The 27,147-nt window shown below is 46.3% G+C and overlaps 2 protein-coding genes across 7 annotated transcripts in view; one reads left to right on the top strand and one right to left on the bottom strand.

The window, feature by feature from the left end:
- The window catches only part of LOC128342591 (zinc finger protein 554-like), a 41,404-nt gene that overhangs the window by 12,485 nt on the left and 1,772 nt on the right, over nt 1-27,147 (bottom strand). For 2 of the 4 annotated variants that reach the window (XM_053290041.1, XM_053290037.1), the window contains exons 1-5: nt 10,643-11,256; nt 6,311-7,129; nt 3,449-3,529; nt 1,014-1,223; nt 79-101 (exon numbers count right to left, since the gene is read on the bottom strand). In XM_053290041.1, the coding sequence (XP_053146016.1) occupies nt 79-101; nt 1,014-1,223; nt 3,449-3,529; nt 6,311-6,994 (998 nt within the window). In that variant the 5' untranslated portion in view covers nt 6,995-7,129; nt 10,643-11,256. Of the gene's footprint in view, nt 1-78; nt 102-1,013; nt 1,224-3,448; nt 3,530-6,310; nt 7,130-10,124; nt 10,245-10,642; nt 11,257-27,147 lie in introns of those variants that run through there. The other 2 variants (XM_053290038.1, XM_053290040.1) reach the window with 2 other exon arrangements.
- LOC128342598 (zinc finger protein 436-like) lies at nt 12,671-25,687 on the top strand. 3 transcript variants are annotated; one of them, XM_053290069.1, is made up of 5 exons: nt 12,679-12,796; nt 12,948-13,124; nt 16,642-17,640; nt 19,555-19,684; nt 24,005-25,687. In XM_053290069.1, the coding sequence occupies exons 3-5, from the start codon at nt 16,774-16,776 to the stop codon at nt 25,285-25,287; spliced, it is 2,280 nt and encodes a 759-aa protein (XP_053146044.1). In that variant the 5' UTR covers nt 12,679-12,796; nt 12,948-13,124; nt 16,642-16,773; the 3' UTR covers nt 25,288-25,687. The 3 variants fall into 3 exon arrangements, with proteins under 3 accessions (XP_053146045.1, XP_053146044.1, XP_053146046.1); XM_053290071.1 differs by having other exon boundaries at nt 24,008-25,687; XM_053290070.1 differs by lacking the exon at nt 12,948-13,124 and having other exon boundaries at nt 12,671-12,796.

A 27,147-nucleotide genomic window follows, 5' to 3' on the forward strand; every position in this document is an offset into this window, starting at 1 on the left:
CTCCCACACATAGCCTCAAACCTGAAACCTCAGTTGAAAGCAAAAGGAAAGGTCAGTGGAATGGAGGCTGGAACTCACCCGATGCTACCGCCATCGATGCCCTGGAGTGGGAAAGAAAGAAGAGGCCATCAGCGGCAGGTGTGCCTAGGCTTTTGAGAGCACCCCACCTCTTCCTTGGGAATGACTGCAACTGGGTTATCTTTTTTTCATACAAAAGTCAGTCCTACTGGTGACCATGCAAAGCAGGTATTCTTGGTGAATATTTTTTAATTTTAATTTTACATTTTTTTATCCCGCTCTTCCTCCAAGGAGCCCAGAGCGGTGTACTATAAACTTAGGTTTCTCCTCACAACAACCCTGTGAAGTAGCCTAGGCTGAGAGAGAAGTGACTGGCCCAGAGTCACCCAGCTAGTTTCATGGCTGAATGGGGATTTGAACTCGGGTCTCCCCGGTCCTAGTCCAGCACTCTAGCCACTATAACACGCTGGCTCCCAGGAATATAGGAAGCTCCCAGGAATATAGGAAGCTGCTTTCTACTGAGTCAGACCCTTGGTCCATCCAGCTTAGTGTTGTCTACACTGACTGGCAGCATCTCTCCAGGGTTTCAGGTAGGAGTCCTCCCCAGCCCTACCTGGAGATGCCTTCAGGGATTGAGAATGAGACCTTCTGCCTGCAAAGCAGAAGCTCAGCCACTGAGCTACAGACCCAACCCCAAGTTCTCTAGGATACAGTCCACACATCCCAGTAATATGAGCATAGGAAGCTGCCTTCTACGGAGTCAGACCATCGGTCCATCTAGCTCAGTACCGTCTACACTGACTGGTAGCAGCAGCTCTCCAGGGTTTCAGGCAGGAGTCTTCCCCAGCCCTATCTTGGAGATGCCTCCAGGGATGGAACCTGGGACCTTCTGCCTGCCAAGCAGACGCTCTGCACCTGCACAGCCCATCCACCCTGAAGCCCAGCACTTCGTAGTTGACTCCCTCCTTGCAGAATTCTATGAACGGCAGCCTCACCTGAGACGAGAAGGATCTTTGGGGCTTCTGATGGGCTTGTCTTGGAGAAACCTCCCCAGAGCTTTTGCACCAGCTCCTGCTGCTCTTCTGGACGATGTCTCTGTCCAGCTCCTTCAGCCCGCTCAGCAGAACCTGCTCTTGCTCCTCCAGGAAGCGGCGCAGCCCCTCCCACTCCCAGATGATCTTTTGCCGCTCGGAGTCCGCCCGCCTCTGCAAGGAAAGAGATGCCAGACAAAGAAGGCCTGGAGTCATAGGAACATCGGCTGACACTGAGTCAGATCCTTGGGTCCATCCACTGAAGTACTGTCTACATCGGTGGTTCCCAGCCAGGGTTCCTCCAGATGTTGCTGAACTACAACTCCCAGCATCCCCAGCCATGATAAGTTGTAGCTGGGGATGATGGGAGTTGTAGTTCAGCAACACTTGGAGGAACCCAGGTTGGGAACCACTGATCTACACAGACTGGCAGCGGCTTCTCCAAGGCTGCAGGCAGGAGCCTCTCTGGGCCCTGTCTTGGAGATTCCAGGGAGGGAACTTGGAACCTGCATACAAGCATGCAGGTGCTCTTCCCAGAACGGCCCCATCTCCTAAGGAGAAGATCTTACAGTGCTCACATGTAGTCTCCCATTCAAAGGCAAACCAGGGTGCATCCTGCTTAGCAAAGGGGACCATCCAGGCTTGCTGCCACAAGACCAGCTCTCCTCCCATAGTCAGGAGAGAGCAACGGGGTGGCCAAGTATCTCGATCGACATCCTGATTAACTCTACACTTACACAACGGACAAAGTTGCACTAGTGCGAGAAGATTGCGTAGCGGCACTAAATCAAGGAGATTTCTGGAACTGCATTCTTGCACTCTTGTGCTGTTGCACAAAGGCACCCTGAAAAACACAGGAGGCCTGCTGCAGGTTGAGCATCTTTTTGCATAAGTGCAAATGTGTTAATGCTAGCGCAACACTAGTCTGAGATGCATTCTCCAGAGCTAGCGCAACTAGCCGGCACAACAGCCCATCTTTCTGCAATAGCAACCTCCTCGCCCAAGCACAGCCAGGATGTCAGCCATCGTGATTTTAAACTGTTCTACATTTCTGTTTTAATTTGTCTTGTGTTTGCTGTAAAACACCCAAAGACGTGGAACTGGGGCAGTATACAAACATACGAAAATAACTGAATAATAAAGAATTAAATAGTTTGGCTCTGAGCTAGTAGCCATCAGCACATCTTGCAGCGGTGAATTCCATGAGTTAACAATGTGCTGGGTAAAGAAAATCTTCCCTTTCTCCATTCTGATCCTACAGCGAGCCAATTCCATTGGGCGATCCTGCTTTGGGAACTTTTGTTGGAAAGCGTTATGTAAATATTTGTTATATTTGTATTCCGCTGCATAAGGCAGATAGTTCAAAGATCGAATCCCGACAGCTCTTACCACCACAATATTCTTCCTAATGGCTAATCTAAATCTACTTCCTTGTAATTTCAAGTCACTGATTCCTGATCCAAGTCACTGATGCCTGATTCAAGCCACTGATTCAAGTCACTCAGGAGCAACAGAGAACAGGTCTGCCCCTCCATCTATGTGGCTGCCCATCAGATACTTGCAGACAGCCATTAGAGAACATAGGAAGCTGCCATATACTGAGTCAGACCATTGGTCTATATAGCTCAGTATTGTCTTCACAGACTGGCAGTGGCTTCTCCAAGGTTGCTGGCAGGAATCGCTCTCAGCCCTATCTTGGAGATGCTGCCAGGGAGGGAACTTGGAACCTTGGTGAGCCCCTGGTGGCGCAGTGGTAAAACTGCCGCCCTGTAACCAGAAGGTTACAAGTTCGATCCTGACCAGGGGCTCAAGGTTGACTCAGCCTTCCATCCTTCCGAGGTCGGTAAAATGAGTACCCAGAATGTTGGGCGGCAATATGCTAATCATTGTAAACCACTTAGAGAGCTTCCAGCTATAGACCGGTATATAAATGTAAGTGCTATTGCTTCTGCATGCAAGAATGCAGATAATCTTCCTAGAGCAACTCCATTCCCTGAGGTGCTCACCCATGTAGTCTCCCATTCAAATGCAAACCAGGGTGGATGCTGCTTAGCTGAGGAGACAAGTCATCCTTGCTACCACAAGACCAGCTCTCCTCTTGATCCACACTGACTGGATGCAGCTCTCCAGGGTTTCAGGCAGTTCCATCCCCTGAGGGGAATCTCTTGCAGTGCTCACACTTCTAGTCTCCCTTTCATATGCAACCAGGGCAGACCCTGCTTAGCTAAGGGGACAAGTCATGCTTGCTACCACAGGACCAGCTCATTATATCTCCCCCTAGTCTTCTCTTCTCCAGGCTAAGCACCTGCTTCAACTCCTCCACATCAGCATAGAGATATGCTCACACCCAGAGGTCAGCGAACAATTGGAGAAGGAAAAACAACAACCTTCATACCCACCAGCAGTTCATCACACTTCTGCTCCTCGGCAGATTCTCTCCTCTCTTCCTCTTCTTTCAGGGAGGCCAAAGGATTGTGCAACTGATTGGAGTGGAGAAAAATGGACAATTAACACACATGAAAAGTGGCTGACAGCCCAACTAAATGACTTATAAGTAGTTTAAATTAGTCATAACCCAACCCATTAATGTTAACGGGACTACTCAATTTAGTCTGGCTGTCAGCCAGTGTATTTTTTTAAAAAATGAGCATCTCCAAAGTCCTTGCATCCCCTCTGCATGAATCCAGCTCTGGACGTTTGCCACTAGTGCTGCTGGCTAAGGGCAGGAGGAAGTGTAAACTTGGCTCGCTACACTTTTTCGTAATTTTGCATTGTAATGGACGTTCAGGGATGTAATTCTAAGCAGAGCTGCTGAACTCCGGGGTTCTCAACCTTGGGTTCCCAGAAGATGGACTATAACTCCCATCATCCCCAGACACAATGGGGACCATGGGAGCTGTAGTCCAACAACATATGGGGACCCAAGGTGGGCTTACCCCAGGGCTGCTCAACTTCAGCCCTCCTGCAGATGTTGGCCTACAACTCCCATAATCCTTGGCTACTGGCCACTGTGGATGGGGATTATGGGAGCTGAAGTCCAAAAACAGCTGGAGGGCCGTAGTTGAGCAGCCCTGGCTTGCCTCCAGGGGACTTACTTCTGAGTAAATAAATTTAAGGTTGTGTTGTCAAACCTTGAATATATAAAGTCATAATCAGAAGGATTTCAGTGCATGTACAAAGGAAGGCCATAGAGCTATCTTCGAAGGATCAGGCCAGGATCCCATCTAGGGCAGCATCTTTTCAACTATGCCCAGCCCAGGGAAGAAAGTTCACAAAGCCAATCGTCATGAAATGCCCCCAGTGCCTGTTATTCGTACAGACTCCAGTTTGCACCAGTCTGCAATAGATCACTTAGTCCAGTGGCACATCCTTGACTAGATACCCTTTTGACCAGCAAAAGTAGGCCATTGTGGCTGAGGATGATGGGAGCTGTAGTCCAACATGGGAAGACCCATGTCTGAGAACCCCTGGTCTAGCAGTTGGTTTTCATTTTTGTTTTTATGGCCCAATTGTGTCACGTTTTAATTTTTGAAAGCTCCTTGGAGTGTTATTTTTAACAACATAGGGGCGCAGGAAAATGCCTTATCCTGAGTCAGACCATTGGTCCATCTAGCTCAGTACCAGGGGCGTAGCAAGGTTGGAGTGGGCCCAGAGACAAGATTTTAAAATGGGCCCCCAGCGCCTCAAAGTCCAGGGCCTCCGCACACCCCAGGCCCCCAAGGATTTAAGTCTGATATTCCAAAATAAGTATGCTGCCTGCAAATACATTTCACTGAATACACACACGCACACGTCACAATATATAGTGATATACATTGAGTACTATACATTTGTATTACTTTTAATGCCTAGAACACACTAGAAAGATGAATTATTAAAATGGGCCCCTCGCTGCAGATTAGCAAAGGAGACTTTCAACCATGCAGGGTGAGCCTATGTTTGTTTTCCCAGAATTCTGAACAAATTCAGTCAAGTTTGATTGCAGGAGGTTTTTCACAGGAGGCTTTTAAAGCCCTTTAAGACACATCTCCTCTGGAATGGAGGTGCTGCATTCACATGTTGGCCAGATTTACCCTGAAGTCCCTGCAAGTTATTGGGGAGCAGTTCACACACAAGAAAAATAAAATAAAAGCACCACACATGCTTCACAGTTCTCACTCAGACCTTCTGGGTTGCAAAACAACTTGAACATAAGTGCATTTATAAATGAATGAATGAATAAATAAAATTAATAAAATACTGTTCCAGAAGTTTTTGCAATTTTCTGCCATGAAACAAGCCACTTATAGGACTTTTTAGATAGTTTTTTTAAGTCAGCAAATTTTCCAAGCTGTTTCAAAATAAATATTCAGAGACTTCTCGGTCCCCCCCGCCCATATCCAAGCCCTATGGCAAGCAGATCCCTATATATGGGGGGGGGCGGGAAAGGTAACCACAAAAAGGAGTTCACACTCTACCTGGCAAATGCTGGTCTGGGTTAAGCAGGGCAGCAAAGGGTCTTCTGCTGCAGAGAACGCTCTGGCTGCCTCCTCCTTCCTGGCTGGCTTGGGCCCTACTCGAGTTCAGGCTTCACTGCGGCCTACACGGAGGCCTCCGTGGAAGCCCCGCCCACCCGCCGATCAGCTGAGAGGCGGGAGAAAAGGAGCTCTTGGCAGCTTGTCTGCTTCCTGGATTGCGGGCCAGCAGAACAAGCAGGAGAGACGGCGAAGAGGGCAAGTGGCTGAGGGGCCTTGGGGCTGGGCAGGGGGCAATGGGGAGTCACGTGAGGTGCCTCAGGGGTGCCCCTCCAGGCAGTGGGCCCCCCAGACAACTGTCTCCCCTTGCCCTATCATTGTTACGCGCCTGCTCAGTACTGTCAGGCCTGCTCAAATTAGGCCCCCCAGCTGTTTTTGGACTACAACTCCCATAATCCCTAGCCACAGTGGCTAATAGCCAGGGATTATGGGAGTTGTGGGCCAACACCTGCACGAGGGCCAAAGTTGAGCAACCCTGGATACAGACTGGAAATGGCTTTTCCAGGGTTACAGGCAGGAATCTCTCTCAGCCCTACTTTGGAGATGCCAGGGAGGGAACTTGGAACCTCAGATCCTCTTCCCAGAGTGGCCCCATCCCCTAAGAGGAATATTTTACAGTACTCACATGTAGTCTACCATTCAAATGCAAACCAGGGTGGACCCTGCTTAGCAAAGAGAACAATTCATGCTTATTACCACAAGACCATAGCCAGAAAGGTAGGATATAAATATTTATAATAAACAAACCTTTTCTGGTGTTTGCCACTTGGAATAAATTCCTCCACTTGGTTCCGTTGAAGAATTTGCTGCCAGAACATTCGACTTGACCCTGCCAGGAGAAACGTGGAGGTTCTCTTTTCCCTGGACGCCCCCATCATCCATCTGTTCCCCATGAAAATGATCCACAGGCACTTTGTTTACCATACCTCCTGCATCAGCGGTTTCCTTCAAATGGGGGGCAAATTCGGGGACTCTGAAGTGGTAGATGTTGGCATGGGCCTCTACCTGGGGCAATTTCTCGGCACTTCCTTTCCGGAAGCTGATGTTGTTCCGCCACTTCCAGCGCTGCAGCCACCCGTCGCTGGGATTGAACTCCGGCCGCCCCAAAGCCTCAGCAATCTGCCGGGCTTTCTGAGCGAGCACGGGGCCGCTGATGAGCACATCGGAGGCCCTGGCGGCTTCGAACCAGCGCAGCAGTGCATCCTCAACATCAGCATCTTTGCCTTTCCTCTTCCGCTTGCGCTCTGGGTTGGCATTCTGTTGCCACTCGTCCCAAAGCTGGTTCTGCTTCCGGAGAAGATCCGAGACGGTCGACTTGGGGAGACCCAGATGCTTGGCAAGATCCCGGTGGCTCATTCGAGGCAACTGTCTTATTTGGTTCAGGATGCCAATTTTGGCTCCCAGCGAGAGAGTATTCCTCCTTGCTGCCATGGTCACGGCTAGCACACTGGAGCTGGAGCTGAAGAACTGATCGATCGGGGAGCTGGTGCTGGAGCCTATGGAGCACCCTGGGACAGCCACATCCAGTGATGGATCAGGGACGAGCCAAAGAAGTAGGAATCAGTTCTAGTAGGAAACAAATCAGAATTTTGTCTGATTATAGCAGCTGTCTGCCATAGCTGGGTAACCTAGATTTATTTCTTTTTTTAAATGACAATTTTAATTTAAAATAAAACAATTAGTTTGCATATATGCCATCTTTCCTCCCAAGAATTTTATTTATTTATTTATCTATCTATCTATCAGATTTGTTCACTGCCCCAAACTTCCGTCTCTGGGCGGTTGACAACAATATAAAACAAGTTAAAACACAGAAAATAAAAACCTGAAAACAATTTAAAACTGCAGTCAAATTCAAGGCAGTGTAAGTGGGATTATCCTACCAACCCTCCAGGACTCCAGCATCAATCCCTAGGTGGCTATGAAGAGCAATTCTGCAGATTTAACATCTTGGGGAACTTGTTCTTTTTGGACTATAATAGGAAGCTGTCTTATACTGAGTCAGACCATTGGTCTATCAGCTCAGTATTGTCTCCACAGACTGGCAGCGGCTTCTCCAAGGTTGCAGGCAGGAATCTCTCTCAGGGCTGAAATGCCAGGAGGGAACTTGGAATTTAGATGCTCATCCCAGAGTGGCTCCATCCCCTACGGGGAATATCTTACAGTGCTCACACATGTAGCCTCCCATTCATATGCAACCAGGGTGGACCCTGCTTAGCAAAGGGGACAAGTCATGCTTGCTACCACAAGACCAGCTCTCTGAAGGCCAGGGAAGTTGGGAGTTCCAGTCCAAAAATCAAGTTACCCAAGACTGGATTTTAATGACTTGAAATTGTGAAAAATGTTGCAGTGGGGGGGAGGTGAGGGGGAGACCATTTCCAGGAATAGCTTCAACCAGAGTTGGCAACTCCAAGTGTATGTGGAGTTTCCAAATAGTTTCCCGGCCCAGAGATGGCCCAAAGTACTGCAGCATCTAAGGAAAGGTGCGAAATGCTACCTTGCCCCAGGCTTCCAGTGGAGGCCAAGCCTCTTTCAAAACCAACTTTTGCAAGGAAGGGAGGTAGCCAGCAGCCTCCTCTCCTCTCCTTGTGCTTCTTGCAAGTTTTGCAAGGACAGCTGCTCTTGCAAAATTTGTAAGATTGGTCCCAAGGATCTACTCCAAGCGCAATGGTAGGGGGTGTCTTGCTGCCCTGCTGGCACCCCAGCAATTTACCACCTAAGGGGACTGCCTCACCATGCCTCATGGTAGGGCCGCCCCTGTCCAAGCCAGGCATTAACCAAGCCCAGAGGTTTCAGTAGGACAGGAGCATCACATGTCTTCGGATCATGCCTTGGACTGTAAAAGAAGACAATGTTTATAACCTGCCCTAAACCCTTGGGATCAGGGGAGTATGGAGACTCCCGATGGCCCAGGGACAAAGTTGTTTTAGGGGCTCCCCACGTGCCTCAGCACTGAAGCCACAAACCCTACTTTCCAGCCCCGCTGCTGCGCTTCCCCCTCTGTTTACCTGTGGCTGTGGCGGGTGGGCTTCTCAGCGCGCTGGCTTCTCTCTGGGCGGTGCACAGGCTTCCCCATTCCCTGATTAGCGCATCGGCTTCTCTCACGCCTGCGCGTGGGCCTCCCCATTGAGTAGGGAGAGCGTCGCGTGACATCACGGGGAGGCCCGCGTGCAGGCACTGGCCAGAGAATGGGGAGCCCTATGTGCCAGACAGGGCATAGAATAAAGACACTGGATAGCTTCTGCCTTTTAGGATCGACCATCAACAATAAAGGATCCAGCAGTCAAGAAATACGCCACAGACTAGCACTTGGTAGGGTTGCAATGAAGGCCTTGGAACGGATATTGAGATGCTGTGATATGTCTCTACCCACAAAGATTAGAATCGTTCAAACCATGGTTTTTCCCATGATACTCTATGGATGCGAAGGCTGGACTTTGGAGAAGCAAGATAGGGAAAGCATTGATGCTTTTAAACTTTGGTGCTGGAGAAGACTTTTAAGGAGACCATGGACAGCCAGGAAAACAAACCAATGGATCATGGAACAAATCAATCCAGAATTTTGACTTGAGGCACAAATGACCAGGCTCAAATTATCATACTTCGGACACATTATGTGAAGACCCAGCTCCCTTGAGAAGTCCATAATGCTGGGAAAAGTTGAAGGAAAGAGAAGAAGAGGACGACCAGCAGCAAGGTGGATGGACTCGATTACGACAACAATGAATGCACCACAGAGAGACCTTCAAGGTCAAGCTGAAGACAGATAATCCTGGAGAGAATCTATCTATGTGGTTGCTAAGAATCGACACCAACTTGACGGCACTCAATCCATCCATCCATCCATCCATCCATCCTCTGTAAGGATAGATACAATGCTAAACTTGTACACCCAGTGATAAGAAGGAGGTGCCTGAGCTTTTCCTAGCCTTTAATACATATAATCTATTTTTTAAAACCTTCTCATGTTCTCCAGTTCTGTGGAAACATGATACAAAAGTTTGGTTATGTATAAAGATGATTAAGATCATATCAATTTATCTAATCACATATATCCCTGCTAACTGAGCAAAGAGGCACCTCTTAAGCTGGTGATACTCTTTGTTTTTCGCAGGGGGAGAGTAACTGTCCGCATCCACCCTCACCACAACATGCCACCAGTGGTTGCTACTGGTGTCTGCCTTATGTTTCTTTTTAGATTGTGAGCCCTTTTGGGATAGGGAACCATCTTATTTAGGAACATAAGAACAGCCCTGCTGAATCAGGCCCAGGGAGGCCCATCTAGTCCAGCATCCTGTTTCACACAGTGGCCCACCAGATGCCTCTGAGAAGCCCACAGGCAAGAGCATGCCCTCTTTCTTGCTGATTTATTTATTTTTCTATGTAAACTGCTTTGAGAACTTTTGTTGAAAAGCAGTACATAATTATTCATAGTAGTAGTAATATATACTTAAATATAAGAGGGTGGGAAAGATAGAGCTTTATTTCAGTCATAGACCAGCATATAGAATAAAAACATCACATAAAATCAGAACGAGTTATACAAATAATATAGCAATACCTGTCCATAATACCAGAAATCATCTTGTTAAAATTGGACAGCAGAAGATTCAGGTAAAAGGCATCTGTATGGCCAGGAATTTTTTTCAAAACTGGAGACATTAACTTAAGTCTAGCATCCCTGTAATAATCACAGTATAAAATTACATGCACAGTAGTTTCAACGGCGCCAGAGCCACAAGGGCATAATTGAGCAGAATATGGTAAACCCTTAAACCTCCCCTCCAAAACAGCAGTAGGGAGTGCATTGACATGTGCAAGCGTTAAGGCCCGTTTAAATTTTGGAATTAATTAATTTATTATTATTATTATTATTATTATTATTACATTTATATCCTGCTCTTCCTCCAGGGAGCCCAGAGCAGTGTATATTAATTAATTAACATATTACCTAAATATGCTGCAGGTTTAAAATCAACACATTGATTCCCAGTGTATATGCTGCTCAGTAAATTTGCCATACGCTGCTTTATAGAACTTCTAGCCTGTTCAATCCCCAGAGAGTGGGAAATATCTTACCTGTTTCAGCTCCAACACAATCTTGTTATTGGATCTGAAAGGATGCAGTAATAATAAAGGTGAGAGGGAACAGGAAAGTCCAGGGCTTTCAGGGAGAGGGTTTTTTTTGCAGAAGATCAGGATGAAAGGTCTGCTTCTCAGTCACGGCTGCCAAGACCGGCAAAGGATGGTTTGAGGGTGTTTAACTAAGTAGGGCTGTCAATCCTACAGTGTTGACCTGAGGTCTCCCGGAATCCACATCCATCTAGAAAGCAATCTTGGAGCTCTGAATGGCTGGAGACTGTATAGGTCTCTAGGAACAGCTTCGGAACAGTCAGAAACGGCAACCTTAAAAAAAGCCAGTCTAGATTCTGCTCTTAATGAAGAAGGCAGAAGCCTTAATCCCACTTTACAGATGAAGATCCTCAGATGCAGAAAATCCCAAAGCAGCAAGTTTCTAAATCTTTAAATTTAAAAATAACAATCCATATTTTATTTCTCACGCTCTTGCCATACTCTTTCCCCCAAACGATCTCTCATAATTACACCTGGAAGATGACCCCCTACCACCACTTGAAATAAACTGGCAGGGGGAGGAGGAAGCTCCCCGGATATACTCTCTATTCTGGGGAGATCCAAACAGCTGAGCACTGATGAGAGAAAAGGAGAAAGGTGAAGAGGAACTCTCTTCCTCTTCCTCTCCCTCTTCAAGAGCGAAAAAGAAATTCAGCGCCCTCTATGGGAGATGCGATGCATGTGGGGGGAGCAGATGTACATTTGACAGTGTCGTAGTGGGGAAAAATAAAAATAGAACTTAGCCTATGTTCCAATAGTTTTACTTCAAAGCAGCTGTTGGGATTCCTAGCATTACCTGGGCCAGATGAAGTGTGCCCGTCTGCCTGCCAGGTACCCAAACATGAAAAACAGTCCTGCACAACTCTAAAATTCTTCCTCTGCCCCGCTGCCCCTCCATTCTGGGCTGTTCCACTGTTGTGGGTGGGTTGCTAAAAGTGTATTATTGGGAATATTTCAATACTAGAATATTGTTCCCTAGGGTCTTTAAAATACCTCTGTTTTGAGGATCAAGCTTAATGGTTAGGTGGCTGTTCTGTTTTTGGCTGTGAGGGGGGTTAATAACAGAGTAATATTGGAAAGGTTTCTGTTCCAAAATATTGTTCTAAAGTGTTTCTAACACTTTTTTAAAAATCCACTTTAAGAACAGAAGAACAGCCCTACTGGATCAGGCCCAAGGCCCATCTAGTCCAGCATCCTGTTTCGCACAGTGGCCCACCAGTTTGATTTTGAAGGGGTCGTTTCGGCCCATTCCGTTCAGACTTTTACACATGCTCCTTTCCTGCAGTAGGGACGGAAATGGGTTATTATTAGGTCTGGCGTGGGGGGAGAGTTCTGTAAAAAGGAGGACTTTTCAAATGTATGGAGGAGATCCAAGGCCTTTTTAAGGCTTCAAGAGTCCCAGGGGCAGAATCTATCTATCTATCTATCTATCTATCTATCTATCAACAGAGCTAAAGCCTGTGCTTCAACAATTTTACTTCAAAAACTGCCTTTAAATCAAGCCTTTGACTAGCTATAAGTTGGTCTTATTGTTGTTACTGCTTTAAAATTATTTTCACTGTTCTAATTACAGTTTTATTGTTGTTTTTGTAAACTGCTACGAGACACTTGTTTTGGGCAGTTTAGACATCGAATTAAATAAATAAATAAATAACTCGCAAATGGCAATAGGATGCTAGAGTGGACTGATGACCGTGTACGGCAGCTTTCTATATTCCTATATAGCCTAGTTCCAGTAGCTGCGGCTACTGGAATTTCTAGCATCAACTCAACTTGGCCAGATCATGTCTCTTTGATACCCAAGCCTGAAAAAATAATTCTGTGTAACTCCATAATAATTGTCCAGACTTCATTTCCATCCCCCGGACACGCCCCACTTTTGTGGCTGAAGAAATTGCCATTTGGCTGGGACAGCTGTGTGAAAGGACCTGACTTTGGCTACTTGAAGGGTTAAGATGACAGAGCACTTTAGAGCGACAATCCTAGAGAAGCCGAGAAACTTCAAAGGCATGCAATCGAGGGGGGAGGGTGAAGCCTGAGAGTTCCTTCCGGTTGGAATTCTCAGCAGCTGCACAGCAGGAGATGAATGGCGGCCGCGTGGTAAGTTAGGGAGCCCCTTAAAGTGGGGATGCGCCGTATGGGGGAGGGGAGACCTTGCGGGAAATACTAGGAGGGGCTGGGGGCGTGGCGGGAGCAAGGGGGTGCCGATTAATGCAATCCTCAAAGCAGTCCACGACCTTCCCCCACCCAGGTTTGGGTGTCTGTGCAGCTGCTGCCTGGCGTGATTTCCCCACCCACTCTTCAATCCAAGCCTGCAATAATCCTCACGATTGGGATCAACGCAAAAGAAGCACGTTGGGGAAATGCTTTGGAGAAATGCAACTAAAGGAAGGCTATAGTCTCTATAGAGGCCAACTCCCGTCCAAGTGTGAGCTTCGTGTTAACACTAAACTCTTTTCCAGGCCTTCTCTGTGTTCCTAACAAAAGCCTCTTCGAGACACTGGATGCTGCCCTTGTATCATTCAAGGGCACGAGTTCTTCACTAGTCTTTGAAAATAAAACGTGCCACCCATACCTCAGTGTTCTCCCAGCGCGGTACAGACTCTGGGCTGGACTCGCATGAAATGGCACCCGAGGCATAGGCTATCTTTGGCAACCTCCTTTACTTGTTCAACACTTGAATACTTGCAGCAATAGCCCGCTTTATGACTTGGATGTGCAGTCTGCAGACATGATTGATCCTTCTAGAACAAAGATTTCCACTTGTGTTCTCGGATGTTGTTGGACTAGATCTCCCATAATCTCCAGTTCCAATGGCTGCCTTTGGCCGGGGATGATGGAAGCTGTGGTCTTAATTACATCTGGAGACCCAAGGTTGTGAACCTTGAGAAATCTGCATTCATGGGTCCTTATTTACCCATGCCAGATACATACAAAAACAATTGGGCTTCTTCTAATCTTATAGATACTTATTTTATTATTAAGAATAACAGAAAAACTCTTTTGGCCCCCACTCATGGTCCCAGTCTGGTTTGGAACAAGTGTCTCAGTACATAGTTAGCTGCCGCCTTCTGAGTCAGATCCTTGGTCCATCTAGCTTGGTACCGTTTCTCCCAGGGCTGCTCAACTTTGGCCCTCTTGCAGATGTTGGCCTACAACTCCCATAATCCTTGATATTGGCCTCTGTGGCTGAGGATTATGGGAGTTGTAGTCGGAGAACAACTAGAGGACCAAAGCTGAGCAGCCCTGGTCCATACTGAATGGCAGCAGTCTCCAAAATTTCAGACAGGGTCATTTTTCAACCCTACCTGGAGAAGCTAGGGATTGAACCCGAGACCACCTGCTTGTGAAGCAGATGCTCTACCATTGAGCTATGGATGCTCCTGGTGAACATAGGAAGCTGCTTTATACTTAGCCAGAACCAGAAGACTAGCCAGAGGAGAGCTGGTCTTGTGGTAGCAAGCATGACTTGCTACCACCCTGGTTGCTTATGAATGGGAGACTAGAAGTGTGAGCACTGTAAGATATAGCCGCTCTGGGAAGAGCAGAAGGTTTCAAGTTCCCTCCCTGGCAGCATCTCCAAGATAGGGCTGAGAGAGATTCCTGCCTGCAACCTTGGAGAAGCCGTTGCCAGTCTGTGAAGACAATACTGAGCTAGATAGACCAATGGTCTGACTCAGTATATGGCAGTTTCCTATGTTCCTTGGTCCCTCTAGCTCAGTATTGTCTGCACTGACTTTTTTTAAAAAACATTTATATCCTGCTCTTCCTCCAAGGAGCCCAGAGCAGTGTACTACAACCCTGTGAAGTAGGTTAGGCTGAGAGAGAAGTGACTGGCCCAGAGTCACCCAGTTAGTTTAATGGCTGAATGGGGATTTGAACTCGGGTCTCCCCGGTCCTAGTCCGGCACTCTAACCACTACACCACACTGGCTCTCTTGTAGTAGCCCTTCAAAGGCTTTTGAGAGGGGTCTTTCCCTGCTCCCTAGAAGGTGCTAGGAATTTAGCCTGGAACCTTCTGCATACAATGCATATGGAAAGACCACCTGAAATGCTGGAGATCTGCTACCAGTCACTGTAGACAACACTGCACTAGATGGACCAATTGTTTGATGCAGTAGAAGTCAGCTATTCAAATACGTGTTCAGATGTGCTCACCAAAGTTGATGCCACAATAAATTTAGCTGTTAACAGAACTGTCTCATAGGAACTGTTACTTTGACAAACTTATCCCTAATTTTTATTTTAATAAGAATCTTGCTATTTCTGTATTTAATCTGCTTTGTTTTTTTACTGGTTTGAGGATAGGGCTTGCAGCAGGGTTGAGGAATTTTCAGAATAGTTTTCCATACAATACTTGATTTTCCCATGGAAATTATTGCTTTTTTTTTTTTAAATCATTCCTAAAACGTATTAGTAATAATGAACTGATGCCAATGCAATATTGGGCAAAGCTGGCAATCTCAAATGTGTAATTAATAATTTTCAGATGATTATCTCTAGGATGGATGTAAGTGCATATATGTTTTATTGATTTGTAAACAGGAAGGTAATGTGATGGGATTATTTTACTAAATATAGACCCCTCAATTTCTAACATCAAGTAACTTGGAAAAAACTTATCTTGGATTCAGGTAAATACGATAGGTCAAATAACATTACAGACTGGATCACAATTTATTTAGGGCATCAGGAAAACTTGTATATTTTTCTGGGGGGAAATATGTAGGCTTTATGCCAATGAGAACCAGTTTGCATAGGGAAAAAATCTTGAATTCTTTGGGACACCCCCCCCAAAACACACACACACTCTTTTACAATAATTAGGTATAGTGTTTAGCTCTTGCTTTTCTAAGCTACTGTGGAAATTTGATTGAAGGGCAGGTAATGAAAATATTTTAAAAAAATTTAAAGGAAGAAATAGATCTCTTTAAGCATTTTGATGCAGCTTGGTAAAAAGGTAAGATAGAGGTAACTGTTATGTAAGTTGCAGAAAGCTCTTTAGAAGAAGAGCAGGATATTAGTATAATGAATGATAACGAACTAATATTTCACTAGGGCAGGAAGGGACAATGGTTGTACCTCCTCTTGCTTTTAAGCTTGCTACAGGGGCCCCCTTCCCTGAACATAAGCTCATAGTGTGTTGCTGCGGCATAAAGGGCCACACAACCCCTATTATACAATTAAAAGGGAGTAAGATGTCGGCCATTGTAAATAAACAAAATACACTGGAATATAAAAATGATGAAAATTTCAGAGAAAATCAGTGGCTTTAAAGCAGAAAATAATGACGATCTGCTTTAATTCTTCACACTCCATCCTTGTGGCTTCTACCACGTTGATGATTTTGTACACTGCCTAGAGATGTACATATCATGCGGTATAAAAATATGATAGATAAATAATTGTCACTAGTTACTACTTAGTGCCTTATTTAAATAACACAGCAAGATGATGATCTTAATAAACTGGATGGATTGGTTAATAACTGCGACCCTCGATTCCTAAATTGTTTAGAGCAGGGATCTCAAATTGTGGCCCTCAGCTGCTGCTGGACTACAGTTCCCATTGTTCCCAGTCACAATGGCCAGTAGCCAGGGGTGATGGGAGCTGTAGGCCCAAGATCTGCCGGACGGCTGTAGTTTGAGATCCAACTAAAGTGGCACTTTAAACAAAGGATGTGATGTTGTCTGCTCTGTGTGAGATTGAAAGGAGGATCCGGCAACTGAGCTAATGCAGGCCCACAGGCCTGTCAGGGACGGAGTGTGCCCAGCCGCCATTTTCTTCCTCCACAATGCCCTGGAGTGACATGGAATTACAGACCATAGAGGGGGGCCACCTATGGAGGATGGGACCCACTAGAGGCCCCCCTCAGTCCTGGTGTAAGCTCTGAATTAGTGTGTCCAGTCTGCCTCATTCCAATTCACTTTTGTCTTTTAACTTCAGGAAGAAGCTCTTCTGGAATGTTCTCGACTCCTGTATTTTAGCGGCCTATTAGCCCGGCAGCTGCAATAATCTGGAGTGGCACTGACATATCCTGTGAGGCCAGCCTGTGGTGGTGATTCCACCGGGCACAAAATGGCTGCCGAGGAAGGAGGCCGGTTGGATTTGGGCATCAAGTTCCAGGTTAAGTTGGAGCAGGAGATGCTGTCGGATGTGAAAATGGAGGAGAAGGTGGCAGCAGACCCCAGGATGGGGGGAGAAATGCAAGTGCAAGTGGCAGCAGGCTCCACAGTGGGAGAGGAAATAAAGGAGCAAAGGAAAGAAGGCCTAATGACCGAGGAGGAAGAGGAGAGAGACCCTAATGTCACCCAGCCTTGGAGTATTCAGGATTTTCTCCCAAGATCCCCAGGAAAACGGGTTAAACAGGAGCTAGCGTGGGAGTACTCGGAGACTGGAGATAGACTGGAAACACAGTGGCAGGAGTTCCCAAAGACAATGGGGTCTCCTAGCTCCAACTGCAGGAGCCCCCGAGTGCCCCAGTTCCCTCAACAGGAGGGTCCTCAGGCTTCTCCAGCCCCCTTCAAAGTGGAGGCCGTTCTGCCAGAAGAACAAGAAAGTACCCAGACCCAGTCAGGCCCCAGTGGAGAGGCCCGGAGCGTGCCGGATCCCTCTGGGAAGCTGAAGGAAGAATCCCTGGACGAGGACATGGTGGTCTCAGAGCTACAGCGCCAGCGCTTCCGGCAGTTCTGCTACCAAGAAGCGGAAGGCCCTCAAGAGGCCTGCAGCCGCCTCTGGTTCCTCTGCTGCCGGTGGCTGAAGCCAGAGAGGCACACCAAGGAGCAGATTCTGGAGCTGCTGATCCTGGAACAATTCCTGACCATCCTGCCCCAGGAAATGCAGTGCTGGGTCATGGAAGCTTGCCCCAAGACCTGCGCCCAGGCGGTGGCCCTGGCAGAGGGTTTCCGGCAAAGGAAGCGCAAGTCTGCAAGGCAGGATGACCAGGTGAGGGCAGCGCTGGTCGTTGTGAGCCTGTGGTCTGAAACCGTGTTCCCTCTCACAGGGATTCCCAGATGTAGTTGACTGCAACTCCCAGAATCCCCCAAGCACAAGCCACTGCAGCTGGGGATTCTGGGAGTTCTGGTCAACAACATCTGAGAATCCCTGTTACACTGGGCTGAAGCAAGCCATGCTGAGGGCGAGCCCGTAGCTCTGGTGGGCATGTGGTTTGCATGCTGAAGGCCTCGGGCTCAATCCTTGGCATCTCCAGTTAAAAGTGATCCCTGTTTAGCAGGGCTGGGAAATGCCCCTTAAACCATGGAGGGCCATTGCCAGTCAGTGTAGATAATCCTGAGCTAGACGGGGAGCTGCTGCCAGTGACTGTAAACAGTGCCGAGTTAGATGGGAAGGGAATCCAGCCCTGGATTGTACGGCCTTTATTTGAGATAAAGACTGGTGGGAGTCTAGAGCTGCATGTTTTTTATGATGTCATCGTGGTTAGTTACTTTCTAACTCATATGCCCTTTACAATCTTCTGGATGCAGGGTTTCTTAACCCTGGGCCCCCCAGATGTTGATGGACTATACTACAACTCCCAGAATTCCCAGCCAGGTCCATTGTGGCTGGGGATTCTGGGAGTTGTAGTCCATTAACATCTGGGGGCCCAAGGTTAAGAAACCCTGTTCTGGAGAGAGCTAGATACGGTTGCCACCGGCACATCTGGTGGTGAACCAGGACTGGGCCTTCTCTGTGGCTGCCCCGGGGCTTTGGAATATGCTCCCTGCTGAAATAAGAGCACCTCCTTCTCTGTTTGTTTTCAGGAAGACCCTCAAGACTCACCGGTTCTTGCAGACTTTTAATTAGAATTAATTTTAATAACTATTAAACTTTGTACACTGCTTAGAGATTTATGTATCAGATGGTATAAAAAGATGATAAATGAAATAAATAAATAGGCTAGTTGCAGACCTGAGTTCAAATCTCTGTTCAGCTATGAAACTCACTGGGTGACTCTGGGCCAGTCACTCATCTCTCAATCTAACCGCCCAACAACAGGGTGGTTGTGAGGATAAACATAACTGTGTCCACTGCTCCTTGGAGGAAGAGCAGAATATAAGTGTAGTAAATAAGTAGTAACATTCCCATTTGCAGCCTCATCCCACCCTATGTGCTAAATAGGATATTTATTTTTAGCCTACTTTACAAAGGCAAGAAGGTTTACGAGATCTCTGTGTGTGTGTGTTCCCCTCTAATGATTTCTATGTTTACATTCTGATATGGATGACAGCTGTTCAAAGTATAAGCAGGACCCTTTTGTAACTCATGCGCTGATGGTTGGATACAAACCAAATTCACAACTTATGAGAGAGGGAGATCCTGGAGACCCTAATTGATCCTGAGAGTAATTTTTTTGTTTTTGGCCAATCTGCCACCTTGACTCAAGATAGTGGCCACTTGGGGTATAGACATACTGGCTTGAGTCTGAAACAGCTCAAGTACCGGCTGCGCCAGTTGCGTCCGCGCCCATCTGCTGTGCATGCGCGCGCATGCGATGGCCACACGCGCAGGCGGTACTTGTGGTGACTTTTGGTGACAAAAGGGGGAAGGGGTGGCCGGGAGGTACACTGCCGCCCCATGGATTTCGGTACAAACAGAGCACCGGTGGGGGGAAGCAGCGGGAGGGCTAAGTGCACCCTTCTCCTCCCTTAAGGAGCCACCCCCGCTGCCACCAAAACGTGGCTGAGCCGTTTCAGGCTCAAGCCTAATAGACAGCACCCCTTTCTAACTCATGTGCTGATAGCTGGATACAAACAAACCCGATTCACAACACATGGGAGGTGGTCTGAGGTAAAGTTCACCCTGTTTTTGTTTTGTTTTTAAATGGTAAGGTCTTGATTTAGAACACCTTGTTTGTTTCAGGTGCCACGGCCAACTCAAGAAGCAGCTCTGAATTTATCTGAGGCAGAGGAGGTTCCGTTAGACATGGAGCAGGCGCAGCTCTGCAAGAAGGCCAAGCTGGAGGACGGCACTGGAAATGCCAGCGTGCTGGGTAAGGATCGCTTTGTGCCAGTGTTTGAAGGTGGCTTTTTGAGGGGGAGGGGGAGAGGAGGGCCATGTTGACTTGATGCCTACAGTGGGTGAGGAAGTGGAGGTGGAGTGGCGGGGAGCATCCCACCACCTTGGAGCCGACTTCCTCACCAGGCCTCATTGCAGGGCCATCCCAGTTACAAACCCGCTGGGCGTCCTGAAACCAGCCACTCCCTCTCAGCTGCAATCTAGGAACAATAATACTTACTTTACAGATTGTTGGAAGGATAATACATTTGTAGCACTTTGCACACTCAGAAAAGATTATGCAAATATTACATATTACGATCATGCATATTATGAGCTTTGACCGAAATAAAGCCGTGGCCAAACGTATACAGAAGTGGCAGGATCAAGACTAGTTAGTAATGACTTAAGCACCAATGAGACAAGTTAATGGTAACTACCTTGTTGCACATATTTCAGCAAGACTTAGCTATGCCCAATATCTTCAGAATGTACTTGGCTGCCAAAATCTGGTTTTACCTGGCATCTAAATGGGAATAAAGTGGACCGATACATATGTCTTAGGAGAGTATTCCCTAACTTGGGTGGCACCGCAAATTAAGTCCAGAATATGCCCTCAGCAGAGGAGCTTAACATATGGGCAGGCTTATATCAAGTATTATGAAGAGTAGTTGAAGGAGCTGGGTCTGTTTAGCCTGGAGGAGAGAAGACATGGGAGACATGTTGGCTGTCTTCAGATATCTGGAGGGCTATCACATAGAAGAAGGAGCAGGCTTGTTCTCTGTTGCTAAATACAGAGATAAGGGCTGGACAAGCCCCACACAGTGAAGAATGTAGATAAACAACAGTCACTAGAAAGCTGGCCATAAACGATGATCTGGATGGGTGCTGCTGTGTCAGTCATCAAACATGCAAAGTGCTGCACTCTGCACAAAAACCTTATGAGCCTACCTCCCACATCATGTCTCTTGTGAGAATAGTCATTAATGAAGCACTAGCCTTAGGGATCATCACCGATAACTTAGCAAAAGGCTTATTCAATCAGTACCCTAGGGTGCCAGTGTTCTACATCCTTCCGAAGATACATAAGGATGGTTTTCCACCTCCAGGGAGACCTGTTGTATCCAGTTCTAATTCTATTCTTGAACCCCTTGCCATCTGTGTGGATTCATTCTTGAAACCTTTTGTGTTTAAAACAAAATTGTATATTCGGGACACCAAGGACCTCATTAGACAGTTGGAAGGGGTCAGTATTCCCAAAGGATCCCTTATAGCTACGCTGGATGTTTCTTCTTTATATACCAGTATACCTTTAGAGGAGGCCAGAATGGTCATAGAGAAAGTATTGGAAACCAGGCATAATAAGGATCCTCCCACATATTTTTTGTTAGAATTAGTGGACCTTATTTTTGATAAGAACTATTTTAGGATTGATGACCAATTCTATTTCCAAATCAAGGGTGTTGCTATGGGTAGCTCTGTAGCCCCCAGTGTGGCTAATTTGTTCATGTCTGCTTTGGAAGATGCATTCATTTGGAATGAGACAGCTAATCCATTTTTTTCCCTGAGATTTTTATATATAGTGTTTCATTGATGACATCTTAATCATATTTACGGATACCACACTGTTTCAGTCATTTTTGGGGTGGATCAATGAACGAATGAATATTAAATTTACTAGTAATTCCAGTCAGCACATGGTTCCATTTTTGGATACCAATATTTGAGTGACTAAAGAACATAAGTTGAGTTTCTCTTTATACAGGAAACCTATGGATAGAAACACATTTCTCCATTATGACTCTTGGCACCCTGGACATTTAAAGGACAATCTTCCCTTTGGCCAATTTTTACGGTTCAAAAGAAATTCCACAGATATTTTCCATTATCGTAGGGAAGCTGATTTGCTATCCTCACAATTGGTCAATAGGAGATATCCGAAGGAAGTTATATAGAGAGCAAAGATTAGAGCAGATACCACTAGACGAAGTGAGTTATTGCAGGATGCCCCGAATAAACAGCTGGACCATCTGATCTGGTCTATAGATTACACTCCACTATCCTATCAGATCAAAAAGATCATCTATAGACATTGGCACCTTGTTTCTGATATCCCTGGGTGTAAAAAAAAAACCCTATGGTGGCCTTTAGAAGAACCAAGAGTCTAAGGAAAATTTTGACTCACTCAGACTTTACAGTGAGACCACCAGTGAGTAGGGCTGCACAAGGTTTCCACCCCTGTGGGAGTTGTGCAGCTTGTTCGCTCAGTCTTCCCACTACTGAATATTGGGACCCGGGTCTGAAGAAACAGGTTAGCTTAAACTTTTTTGCTAACTGTAAGACAAAAGGGACTGTTTATGTCATAGTGTGTCCAGGTAACCTGTGGTATATTGGGAGCACTATGAGACCTGTTAAGACCCGTGTGCTTGAACACAGATCTAGGCTCAAGCACAGTATATTAGATGCCCCACTAGTGCCACATTTCATTGAGAAATCTCACTCACCTGACGATCTCAAGTTTTTGGTGCTGTTCAAATTCATTCCAAGGTCCTTTGACAAACAAGATAAGCAGAGGATCCTTCTTCAAAAAGAATCATTTTTTATTCACAAGTTCAATACATGTATACGCAATGGGTTAAATGTGAATTGTGACTTCTCCTGTTTCCTCTAACTAATCTAAATCATATAGAAAAGGATAGTAAAATCAGCACAGCTGGTTTAGCTTTCTCACTCATTGTATAATTGATTGATGGTTGGGGAGAGTAGTTAACTCCAAGCTCAAGCATTATTCATTAAGGAACATAGCATGTTCGAGCAGGCACAGTGGTGAGTTGCTGCCTTTAGTGACAAGGCTTTCCCAGATTTAAGGTTGGTGTGTTTGTATTTATTACACATGTTTTTACCATGAATGTTGTATTATTGGGCTTTCATTATTATGATCATTAATGCACAGATTACTATACTTCTGATGAAGATTTTCACGAAACAGACCACTACCTAGGAAGTCTCTCAAGATTCCAGCTCTATTTTCAAGATTTTTGTGCCTAGCCTTTTAGGCGTAGGTTTTTGTGCAGAGTGCAGCACTTTGCATGTTTGATGACTGTCTTCTGACACAGCAGCACCACCCAGATCATCGTTTATGACCAGCTTTCTAGTGACTGTTGTTTATCTACATTCTTCACTGTGTGGGGCTTGTCCAGCCCTTATCTCTGTATTTATTGATAGTCATTACATGGGTGCCTGTGGGATTTGTCATTATATGTTCAATCTGGTCACTACCTGGGTTGGGCCTCTGTCATTATTACCTTTGTCTTTATACATGGGTTTTGTTATATAGTTTTTGTCTGTTACCCATGTTCCCCTTGTTTTTTCCTTGTTCTCTGTTGCTGCTGAGGGCAGGACTAGAAATCCATGGACTGAAATTACAAGCAAGCAGATTTAGGCTAGGCATTAGGAAGAATTTCCAGACAGTAAGAACTGGAAGTTTGCTTCATGCAGTTTGTTTATTTATCATCATCATCAACAACAAATGTGTATACCACCCCAAACGTTAGTCTCTGTATGGTTTACACCGTAAAAGAAGTTTTTACCAGTTGCAGGTAAAACAACAAACAGTTGCAGGGGAGTAACAACAGGAGGGAGGGCATGCCCTCAACTCCTGTCTGTGGCTTCCAGCGGCATCTGGTGGGCCAGTGTGTGAAACAGGATGCTGGACTAGATGGGCCTTGGGCCCGATCCATCAGGGCTATTCTTATGTTCTAACACAGAAAATAAAAATCTTAAAACCACAGACAGATTAAAAAGCTCGGGTGAAGAGATAAGTCTTTAGGTACTTTTAAAAAAGTTGTCGGAGATGGAGAGGCTCTTATCCCAGCAGGGAGCACATTCTAGAGTCTTGGGGCAGCAACAGAGAAGGTCCGTCCCTGTGTGGCTGCCTGATGAGCCAGGTCAGACGAACTGCAGATGAAACGCTCTGGATGATCTCTACGGGCGGTGGGGCTCATGGTGAAGAAGATGTTTTCTTAAATAGTTGTGGGCAGTTTTGGAAACCTCTCCTTTCCTGGAGGTTTTCAAACAGAGGCTGGTCAGGGGTGCCGTAGCAGATTCCTGCACTGAGCAGCAGGTTGGGCTAGAAGACCTAAGGTCCCTTCAGCTCAAGAATGTAATGATTCTATAAGGTTTCTAAACACTGTTGATAGATGGCTGTCCATGCTGCAATAACTTAACCTGGATGTTTCCAAAGCCTAAATAACTGTCACAAGGTCTGATCTAAAATAAACCTGAAGTAATGTTTCGGTCTCTCTCTCTTTTCCAGCAGGTGAAGAAATGATGTGTAGGAACGATGATGTTGTGGAGAGAGGTCATCCAGAAGGTCCTTTTGAAGTGGAAGCGAACAGGTTACCGACAGGCAGCCCAGAAGATGAGAGTTCCCAGTGTGAGGAGCAGCAAGAAGCTTCTGGAAGCTGGCAGGGACCCAAAGAGCATCAAGGAAGTTCCACAGAGGAGAAAATGGGGAACCTCATTTCTCGTGAGGGCGAGGAGCCCCTCCATGAAACCACAGACCAACAGAGAATCCACATGGTGAAAAGTGAGAGTGTATGCCCAGCTGATGAGGGTGGTTTCCCAGGGAACTCAGACATTATTGAATTTAAGGTGACCCACACAGGCAACATGCCCTATAAATGCCTGGACTGTGGGAAGAGCTTCAATTATAGCACCAGCCTTGTGAGGCACCAGAGAATCCACACAGGCGAGAAACCTTACAAATGCTTGGACTGTGGGAAGCGCTTCTGCCAAAGTTCAGGCCTCACGATTCATCAGAGAATCCATGCAGGAGAGAAAGCCTACCAGTGCCAAGATTGTGGGAAAAGCTTCAGGGTGAAGTCTCACCTGGTCCGCCACACCATCATCCACAAGGGAGAGAAGCCGTACAAATGTGCTGAGTGCGGGGTGAGCTTCTGCGAAAGATCGGAGCTCAGAATCCACCAGAGAATCCACACGGGCGAAAAGCCATATAACTGTGCCGACTGTGGGAAAAACTTCTGCCGCAAGGCAGACCTTACTCTCCACCAGAGAATCCACACGGGAGAGATGCCATACACATGCTTGGAATGTGGGAAGGGCTTCAGGTGGAGCTCCAACCTCATCACGCACCAGAAAACCCACACCGGAGTGAAACCGTTCAAATGTTCCGAATGTGGAAAAAGCTATTATTCTAGCATGAGTCTTGTTAGACATCAGAGAGTCCACACAGGGGGGACCCCGTATATATGCTCCGACTGCGGGAAAAGCTTCTGCGACAGCACCAGCCTTACCAGACACCAGAAGATCCACACAGGAGAGAAGCCATATGTCTGCGGGGACTGCGGGAAAAGCTTCAACCGGAACTCAAACCTTATTTCGCACCAGAGAACCCACACAGGAGTGAAGCCGTTCCTGTGTGTTGACTGCGGGAAAAACTTCAGATCCAAATCAGAACTGCACAGGCATTACTCAGTCCATGTGGGAGAGAACAGTGAGAAAGGGTTGTCACCCCCTAAGCCTGAGGTTCCCATGCAGCCAAAAACTAACAGCGAACAAGAAGTTAGAAATGAGTAGAGGCTGATTGGCAGTGGGAGAAGGGGATCTTTAAGAACATATTAAGGTGCTCAATGGATTCTACTTTTCCTTTGTAAAGTGAGAAAGTAGATGGAATTGAAGAACTACACAGGGCAGTCCTGGAGGGCAGATAATTTCCTGTCTCAATCACTTCCAGTGGCTCAGAATGTGTGGGCACTCCCATCTAGAAACCCATGGTCTCTGGTGCCACTGAATCTGTTGACGTTGCTGGCCGTTGCTAGATCTCATGCTATCCGTTTTTCTTTTTCCCTGAGCTGATTTCTTGGGCGGAAACAAAAAATTCCATATTTTTTTGCTTTAAAAACCATTGTTTGCTGTTCAGATCAGGTGTTTCCAATCCTTGCATGATTTGAAATACAGAACTAATGTGCTCTCTCTATTTGTTATACACTAATCTGTTATTGGAATTTCTTTTTCTTTAAGATACACTGCATGCTCTTAAGGCTTTCATTTTGAATGTAGATGAGATCACGTCCCAGGGCCAGCCCTGGTCTGGTTGCTTCCATACCTTGATACTGAGCTCAGTTTCTCCTTACGGCTTGGTTGATAATCTCTACCTGGAGGCTGACGGACATTGCATTCTCTGGATCTCATTAGATCTTTCAGGGGTCTTTTAATATAATAAAGTGCACACAGTTTGTTACTCAAATATAAAAATCCTATATATTGTTGGCATATATCTGGCTCAAGGATTTCCCAACCTTGAGTCCTTGGAGGATGCTGGACTACAACTTCCATCATCCTCTACCCCAGGGGCCTTTGGTCTGGGATTATGGGAGTTGTAGTCCAACAACATCTAAGGCTGGGAACCCTCCATCTGGCTAATAATGTAAGTACATAAATAATGTAGTTTCCTTTTTGACATGCTTGCTAAATTATTAGGGAGCATGCCAAAGGCATGCCTGAAAGGCAAAAATGAATATTGTTTAATCTTAAGCTTACTTAGTTATTCACTCTGCTAGGGCGATATCTCGGTCGAATTTGCCTTTCTTTGTGTGCATCTCAGTTAAAAACGGGGTGGGTGGTGGGTGGGAGGAATGTTCATTTAGTATTACACTGCATGGGTTTTCTGTAGTTGCGATTTCCACCCCTCCTATAGTTATGTGTTCTGAACACATTATTCAGTAAAGTTTGTCAATGTTCTCTGCCTGGTTGCTTGTTTGTTGACTCTGCCATGACTTCCAGAACTGTAAACCTTGCGAGCCACCAAGTGAATTCACAGCAGAGGCAAGATTTCAACCAGAAGTTTTTTTGTTGCTCTTTCCCACTAGGTAGCCGCAGCTGAGGATAGGATTGTAGCTCTGGTAGAACATTTGCTTTTCATGCCGGAAGTCCCAACTCTAGTCCCTGGCATCTCCTGTTAGGGCTGATAGAAACCCTTGTCTGAATCCCAAGAAAGCGGCTGCCAGTCACTACAGATAATACTGAATTAAGTGGCACAATGGTCAGAAGGCAGCTTGAGATGTTCAACCCGTACGTCAAGTGATACAGCTCCTGCTCTGCAAGCAGAAAGTCACGGATTAAATCCCTGGCAGCATCTCCAGATAGTGCTAGGAGAGTGCTCTGAATCCCTGTAGAGCTGCTGCCAGTCAGTGCAGACTGTACTGAACTAGGTGGCCCAATCGTCGGACTCAGTAGGAGGCAGCTTCGGGTGTACCTGAGCTCTCCCCATTTCTGTGCTCTACCCCCTCGTTTGGCACTTTAAAGATGTTCTTCCTCCCTCTCTCTCCCTCCCTCTCACAGCTGTAAAAAAGGCCAATTCCATGCTAGGGATCATTAGGAAGGGGATTGAAAATAAAACGGCTAATATTATAATGCCCTTATACAAAACTATGGTGC

Source organism: Hemicordylus capensis, chromosome 2, assembly GCF_027244095.1.
Source record: "Hemicordylus capensis ecotype Gifberg chromosome 2, rHemCap1.1.pri, whole genome shotgun sequence".
Taxonomy (NCBI): Eukaryota; Metazoa; Chordata; class Lepidosauria; order Squamata; family Cordylidae; genus Hemicordylus; species Hemicordylus capensis.

Coding starts and splice junctions, on each gene's coding strand:
- LOC128342598 (XM_053290070.1), top strand. CDS start 16,774: ATGGCTGCCGAGGAAGGAGGCCGGTTGGATTTGGGCATCAAGTTCCAG. Junction 17,641..19,554: donor CTGCAAGGCAGGATGACCAG/GTGAGGGCAGCG, acceptor TGTTTGTTTCAG/GTGCCACGGCCAACTCAAGA. Junction 19,685..24,004: donor TGGAAATGCCAGCGTGCTGG/GTAAGGATCGCT, acceptor TCTCTTTTCCAG/CAGGTGAAGAAATGATGTGT.